Source organism: Cajanus cajan, chromosome 11 (assembly GCF_000230855.2).
Source record: "Cajanus cajan strain Asha chromosome 11, NIPB_CcT2T_4, whole genome shotgun sequence".
NCBI classification, from domain to species: Eukaryota; Viridiplantae; Streptophyta; class Magnoliopsida; order Fabales; family Fabaceae; genus Cajanus; species Cajanus cajan.
Genome location: NC_138527.1, coordinates 25,651,148 through 25,658,733, shown reverse-complemented (window position 1 = coordinate 25,658,733; position 7,586 = coordinate 25,651,148). Strand labels below are relative to the sequence as shown.

Genomic DNA, 7,586 nt, shown 5'->3' with positions numbered 1-7,586 from the left:
CTTAATTAGTCACTTTCAAACATGTTATTGGTGACCTAAGGGATTAAAACAAAATTTTTAAAAATTACAGGACTATAAATAACAGTTTTAAATTTGAGGAACCAAAAACAAATTCATCTTAAATTTGAGGGACTAAAGACATATTTAAGCTTAAAAAGAAATAGCACCAACTAAAACAATTAAGTTAAGAGTGAAAAGCAAAAAACTTTAAAAGATATTATTAAAAATAAAAACTTGAAAATGCATTTGACATAAAAATTTCTATAAAATATAATAGTAGATGAATGACTTAAAGATTACTTTCTTTCTTTCCTCAAAAAATTACTTTCTTTATATTCTTTCAAAGAAAAAAAATTGTAAAATAATTATTGTGAGACCCTTTTCTGACTTTTCCTTTCTTCCATAAGACCTCACCCTCTCCCTCTCATTTTGAACTGAAGCCTCTTTCCTTCAATTCTCTAAAACTCTTTTCTCTCCTTATTTGAACTCAAGGTGGTGGTGCTGAGTTGTGAGGTGTGCTAGCCGGTGTCGGGATCCCCTCTCCTTCCTCTTGCATTCGAAGCTCATTAGTTCTCTTTTCTCCTCCGTTCAAAGCTTCCCAGAACTCGGAATCTTCACCCGAGGTAAGGGAAGCTAGTATTTTCGTTCTTTTTCGCTATTTTTGGGTGTGGATGAGTTCTAGAAACTCGTTGGATGCTTGTAGATGGTTGATTCGTGGCTGGATTAAGAGAAACTTGTTGTTTGGGGTTTTGGGGTGTTGAGAAATTTTGGGGAAAATCCTTGATTTGTTGTTGCATGTTGAAAAAGGTGGTATTTTTGGACTCTTGGATGAATTTGTAGTGATTCGAACCGATTGCATGTGAAGTTTCTGGTTGTTTTGCAGATTGTTTGAAGAGTTTTTCGAAAATGGTTGGCTGCTGCTGAGCTTCGCGCTGAGCGCAGTTCTTCGCGCCTGGGCGCGTGGCCACCAGGAGACCCCATTTGGCCAAGCTCGCTGAGCGCAATGATGAGTGCGCTGAGCGCGCTTGAGAATGTGGGTCTCTGGCTGGCCCGCGCTGGGCGTGACTTGGACCGCGTTGGGCGCGATACCAGTTGTGGCAGGTTTTGGTTCTTCTTTTGGGCGCTGAGTGCGCCCCTTGTCGCGCTGGGCGTGAGACTCCTCAGGAGTCTCTGCCTTGTGGGCGCTGAGCGCAAATTTAAATTGCGCTGGGCGCGAGAACAAGGGAGGTCTCTGCCTTCCCCGCGCTGGGCACGGGTTTTGGTGCGCCGGGCGCATGAGACTCCTTGAGTCTCTACCCGGCCAGTGCTGGGCGCAAGGACTATTGCGCTAAGCGCGAGATAGTCTTGGGTTCTCTGGTTGAGTCCCGCTGGGCGCGCTGGCCCCCTGGTGCTCTCTGGTTGCGCTGCGCTGGGCGCAGCCACGTGTGCACCGGGCGCGGAGAAGGGATGTTCGTGTATGAAATTTTGTGCTGAGTTGAATTGAAATAGAAGGTTATGAAATGATGTATAGCAGATAAAGTTATTTTTGATATTAAATTGTATCTGATGAATGTGTTGAGAAGTGATGTTATGTTGTGGCTGATTTGTTGAACTGTGAGTTGATATGTTGAGATGTATAAGTTATGTTGTGCTGGAATATTGATGTGAGTTGTTGTAGGCCGCAAGGCTGAGTTGTAGGCCGCAAGGCTGAGTTGTTGTAGGCCGCAAGGCTGAGTTGTTGTAGGAGATCTCCGAGTTGATATGCGTGACGACGCATTGTATGCTCATTGATAATCATGTTGAAAAACCGATGAGATGTATGTTGATGAAGTGTTGATAGTTGTAGTTGTTTATATTACTTAAATCTTTCTATATGCTGTTTCTTTTTATGCTAGCTTACCCTTCTGTTGTTTCCATGTGGTTGGACTGCAATGATCATACTATGTATGGGAGCAGAGCAGGGATAGGTGGTGGATAGTGGTGAGTCTGCAGCTGGTAGGCGGAGCTGACTCCTATGGATGTTTTGTTTTGTTTTGTTACGGCTACTTGATATAGTGATTTTGGATGTATTTTGTACTCTACACTCTAACTCTAGTCGGATGTAGGACATTGTATATACTTATATTCTAGACACTATATTTATATACTCGTTCTATCCTGTCTCGAGTTTCCGGTGTACTGTGATGGTGAGTGTAGTGACCTGCCGGGTCGTTACAATTATTTCTATGCTCTTTTAATAATTTAAAATTATTAAAATTAAAGAAAAAATAAAATTATTTATAAAGTTTTTTTAATCATCTTTCAATGTCCTTAAAATATTACTAATTGAAAATAATATTTTTAAAAATATTAAAAAGTATAAAATTGTTAGCGATAAGTAAAAATAAAGATAATTTTTTAAATGTTATGCATATATATTTAATTTCTAAAAACGTTTTTGGGAAGGGAGTATAAAATCTAATAATCTAAATTTCTTTAGTTAAATGAAATATTTCATTCCAGTAAAAAATATTATGTTATCTTAAAATATATAAATATTCTTAAAAATATTTATGATGAATTAAACATATCATTTTAATAATTGATTTCAAACATGAAACAATTTCTCTTCTACCTAAAACATTTTAAAAGAAATATATTCTTAAACTTAATATATAGCATCAATCTTTATTTTTTTTTTATTCATAAGATTTACAATGATCACAATTCCAACTAAGTAACTTTACTTGAAATTTTTTTGTGCTCCCAAGTAAAATCCTTTAGTAGCTTTTATTCATCAATAATCTTTTCAAATATTTTTCTTGATCTCTTATCCCAGTCAAACAATCATTTGATTTTCATTTTCAGATCGAATTTTGATGCTTTAAAAAATAATTATAAATAGTTAAAAATATTTTTTTAATCATACTATATCATAAATCCAAATATACATTTTATATTAAAATATTTATATTTATTTATTATAAATTTTAATTACAGTTTCATGATCATGTACTTGTCAAAGAGAAAATCCTACTAAATAAGTCAACCAAATTCTTAAAAAAGATTTTAATCTTCGAAAGAATATACTCATCAATAATAATCAAAATTAAAACTTTTATTTTTTAAAAGTAGTAAAAATGCAAACAATAATAAAAGAAAAGAAGAACGAGAAGTAAAAAAATGAAATGGGTCAAAAGAGGTAGATGCAAAAATTTCGAAGGAATCGGATCCGTTAATTAATCCCACATTATTACTGAATTAAATCCCATGTCGCAGGATCTCTCTCTCTCTTCTTTCTTTCTTTCTTTCCTTTTTCCCTTTTTTTTTCAAACACCACAGCGTAGCATTCTCCTTATATAACAACACCCTTCACAAACAAACACTAACACAGACACACTCACTTTCTCTCTCTCTCTCTCTCTCACGCACACACTTTCCGTTGAACAGAGTCTTCTTCAATGGCGACCCCGTCTTCTTCTGTGAAGCCCCTTCCTGTGCTGAAGGATGAGCTTGACATCGTGATCCCCACCATCCGCAACCTCGACTTCCTCGAGATGTGGCGTCCCTTCTTTGAGCCCTACCACCTCATCATCGTGCAAGACGGTGACCCCAACAAAACCATCAAGGTTCCTGAGGGCTTTGATTATGAGCTCTACAACCGCAACGATATCAACAGGATCTTGGGTCCTAAAGCCTCCTGCATCTCCTTCAAGGACTCTGCTTGTCGCTGCTTTGGGTACATGGTGTCCAAGAAGAAGTACATCTACACCATCGATGATGACTGCTTCGTAATTACGATTGCCCAGCTCTTGTTTTTTTGATTTTTGCGAGTTTTTTGATGGATTAATTGTGGGTTTTGGGTAAAGGAGGGAGCTTGGGTGGTGGGTTGTGATGGGTCGGGTGGTTTTGTTTTTTCTTTTGGGGTGAATTGGTTTTGATTTGATTTTTGTTGTTGGAGATCCCACGTCGATTTGTGGGGTTTAGTTAAACCCGGATGTGGGATCGTGAGGGTTTTTGTGTGGGGGGTTTTGAAACGGTGCTAGATCTAACGTCGATTTGGTTGATTAAGTGGTTGCTGGGTTTGGATTTGGGTTGTTTGAAGTGAGGTGAGGGAGTCTGGGAATGGGGGATTAAATGGGGATATTTTGGCAAATTTGATGATTTGTTTTACGGGGAATGTGACATTGATTGTTTTGTTATCGGTGGCTGAAATTGAGGAGTTGGATCTGTTGTTTTTCGTTGTTGTACGAGGTGTGAGATTGTTGGAGTGTGTTTGGAGTGGGCTGGTTTTGGAGTGGTTTGATTGTTCGGGAATTGTTCACTTGGATTTGGGTGAATTTGATTCGATTTGATTTGGTTTTTGGTTGTTTGATTTATTTGGTTTGTGCTTTTTTTTTAAAAATTATTTGGATGTGTTTTGCATTGGAATGACTGGGTTTTGGATTTGTAAATTGGCTTGTTTGTTTGGGAACGTTTTAAAGTAATGTTTTATTTGAATTTGGATTGCTTGATGATTTGAAATTGGTCCACTCGGAATTGTTTGGATTTGATTTGATTTTCGATTTAATTGTTTGAATTATTATCTTTTTTATTTATCTGTTTTAGCCCATTTTAATATTTTTTATTACATTTATGAAAGTAAAATTATTAAAACAATGTGATTTCCACTTAAAAGGTTTTCCGAACTTCCAGTTGGATTTTTTATGTTAGGTTTTTCACATAAGTTGATTTTTTAAATTGAACACAACCAGATGCACCGACAAGCTCGGTTGTTACCATAGATTACAAGAAAAAAAACCTAGATCTACCCACTGTTGACATTCATTAGGATTTCTTTTTTCCTTTGCTGAATGATTATGAGATAAATAAAAAAAACAAGTATTTTTTTAAATCATTTTCATCTAATATTTTTAGAACTATTCAACTTCTTTCTTTTTTCTTTTACCTTTTTTTTGGCTTTCATGGACACAATGATTGCTATTCAAATAAAAAGTGAGTTTTCTTGTCTTATTGTCTCTGTTTCCTGTTGTTTTATGAATCTGAGTTTCAAAGAAGGAATGAAATATTGACTGTGGCTTGTTATTGTTGTCAGTAAAGTGTTTCTATGGTACTGAAAAACAACATGTTGATTCTTCTGACACGGTTCAAAGAATGTACTATGTTTAACACAAATTGTATGTATGATTTTCTCAATATTTTCATGTTCAGGTTGCTAAAGACCCCTCTGGAAAGGATATCAATGCTCTTGAGCAGCACATTAAGAATCTCCTATGTCCATCCACTCCATTTTTCTTCAATACCCTCTATGACCCTTACAGAGAAGGTGCTGATTTCGTCCGTGGATACCCTTTCAGTCTTCGTGAGGGTGCCCCCACTGCTGTTTCTCATGGCTTGTGGCTCAACATACCTGATTATGATGCTCCTACACAGCTTGTTAAACCCCTTGAGAGGAACTCCAGGTATGTACTATGTAACTGATTCATTGTGGCCACTAAATAGTTTATAACTTTAGAGTTTAATTTTGATGCATTACATTGTTAATGAATTCCAATTAGATGTTGATGGCCTGGTTTTGTTTGCTAAGTTAATGAGTTTTTTTGTCTTCAGGTATGTTGATGCTGTTCTCACCATTCCTAAAGGAACATTGTTCCCTATGTGTGGCATGAATCTGGCCTTCGACCGTGAGCTCATTGGACCTGCCATGTACTTTGGACTCATGGGTGATGGTCAACCTATTGGACGATACGATGATATGTGGGCTGGATGGTGTGTTAAGGTATGCTAATCATGTGTCCCTTTCTATTCATGTGAGTCAAGAACCACTTGATCTAGTGCTATTCAAGTGGTTTTGGGTTTAGTGCTTGTTTTAATCCTTAGTATATATTTTTCTTATAACCATGTTATTAGTACAAGTATGCATCAACTGATTTGTTAGAAAATTTGATTGATCACTTTTAGTTGGTTCTCTTTTCTGGACCACATTCTTTTTTCATCCACTAGATTTGAATCTGAAACTTTACTAAAGTTTACTGAATTTAGTACCACTTCGACCAACAATTTGTTGGTATCTTTAGTTTATTTACTTTGCTACACTCCACTACTAATTACATAAATGCCACATTGTTTATTATTGAATGAATTTAACTGGAATACATTGACAGTGTAAAAGTTACATGGTGATCCAATCATTAAATGGACACGTAGTTGAAAATTGCTGACTTTTGTAATGATTACTTCAAAAGTTATATCTGAGTGGATTTTTAACTGGTTGACAATATAAAACCCTCCAAAACTAAGTACAAGCCGTGTATGAAAATTAAACTCTTGTTTTATGTCCTAATTTCAACAATTTGTGAAGAAATGACTTCTATATAAATCATCCACATTACTACTACTACTTAAAATTGTTTTCAAAAATGTTGACAACTCTTGTATGAACTTGCAGGTTATCTGTGACCACTTAGGTTTGGGAGTGAAAACTGGGTTACCATACATATGGCACAGCAAAGCAAGCAACCCATTTGTGAATCTGAAAAAAGAGTACAAGGGCATCTTCTGGCAAGAAGAGATCATTCCATTTTTCCAAAGTGCCACCCTTCCAAAAGAGTGCACCTCTGTCCAAAAGTGCTACATTGAACTCTCCAAGCAAGTCAAAGAGAAGCTTGGGGCCGTTGACCCCTACTTCAACAAGCTTGCAGATGCCATGGTCACTTGGATTGAAGCTTGGGATGAACTTAACAATACTTCTGCACCAAATTCTTCAGAACAAGCTAATGGGGTTGCTGCCAAGTGAACCCTTTATGGTTGAGGACTTTAGTTTTCAAGCGGAGTAGTTTCTTGTCATTTTAAATTTACTGTCATCATCGTTATTATATTTGTTATCATTATTATAATTATTATTTTTTCATTATGCAAGATTATAGACCAGTTTATTATTATTATTATTAATATTATTAATGTCGTCATTATTACTATTTATTGTATTTCAGTATAATTTTTCCTCTGCTTAGTGGATGAGTTATTCTAATTTAGTGCCGAGTCTTGAAGGATTGGAATTTTGTATCATTAGTGATTTGGTTGTTAGAAGATGACATCTAGCTGTGGGGATGCTTTTGTTACATTTTCTGTCATTTTTAGTTATGCAGATGTTTTAGTATTTTATTCATTAATTGTTATATTGGTATTCGTTAAATTTCATGAATTTTAAAATGCTATCACCCATGTGTTACAGATTTGTTGACCGCCGACAGATCTAATGTGTGATGTTGATCTGTTTGTTTTATCAAATAAAATTAACTTTAAATGTTCAAATTATTTTATTTTATTTCTAACCTGATTTGTGTACTTTATTCAACTTGGTGTTAGTGGTTTGATATTTTAAGGTTCTTCGTTTTCAAAAAAAAAACGCTAATCACAACTTGGTCTTGGGTTATCAAAATGCAAAAGGTGAAAACATGGTGGGGAAGATAGTGTTATGGCTAATTAAAAACATAAAAAAAAAATAACTACGAAAAATGTTTTTATGTTCTGTATACATTAACTTTCCTTTTCGCATGACAATTCCATCTAATTGTTTATATAGGTTTTCATTCTTCTATTTTGCAGTTTTTGATGTATCTTAATAC

The 7,586-nt window shown here is 35.5% G+C and overlaps 1 protein-coding gene across 1 annotated transcript; it reads left to right on the top strand.

Moving 5' to 3' along the window:
- The first annotated feature begins 3,307 nt into the window (after window positions 1-3,307).
- Window positions 3,308-6,935, top strand: LOC109796708 (putative UDP-arabinopyranose mutase 2). The gene is made up of 4 exons (XM_020356467.3): window positions 3,308-3,749; window positions 5,170-5,420; window positions 5,569-5,737; window positions 6,407-6,935. Exons 1-4 carry the CDS (start codon window positions 3,420-3,422, stop codon window positions 6,752-6,754), a joined length of 1,098 nt encoding a protein of 365 aa, XP_020212056.1. The 5' UTR covers window positions 3,308-3,419; the 3' UTR covers window positions 6,755-6,935.
- The last annotated feature ends 651 nt before the right edge of the window (window positions 6,936-7,586 follow it).

Excerpts from the sequence above, each read along its gene's own strand:
- LOC109796708 (XM_020356467.3), top strand. The coding sequence starts at position 3,420 with ATGGCGACCCCGTCTTCTTCTGTGAAGCCCCTTCCTGTGCTGAAGGAT. Across the intron at positions 5,421-5,568 it reads CCCCTTGAGAGGAACTCCAG|GTATGTTGATGCTGTTCTCA; the intron begins GTATGTACTATG and ends TTTTGTCTTCAG. Across the intron at positions 5,738-6,406 it reads GGGCTGGATGGTGTGTTAAG|GTTATCTGTGACCACTTAGG; the intron begins GTATGCTAATCA and ends ATGAACTTGCAG.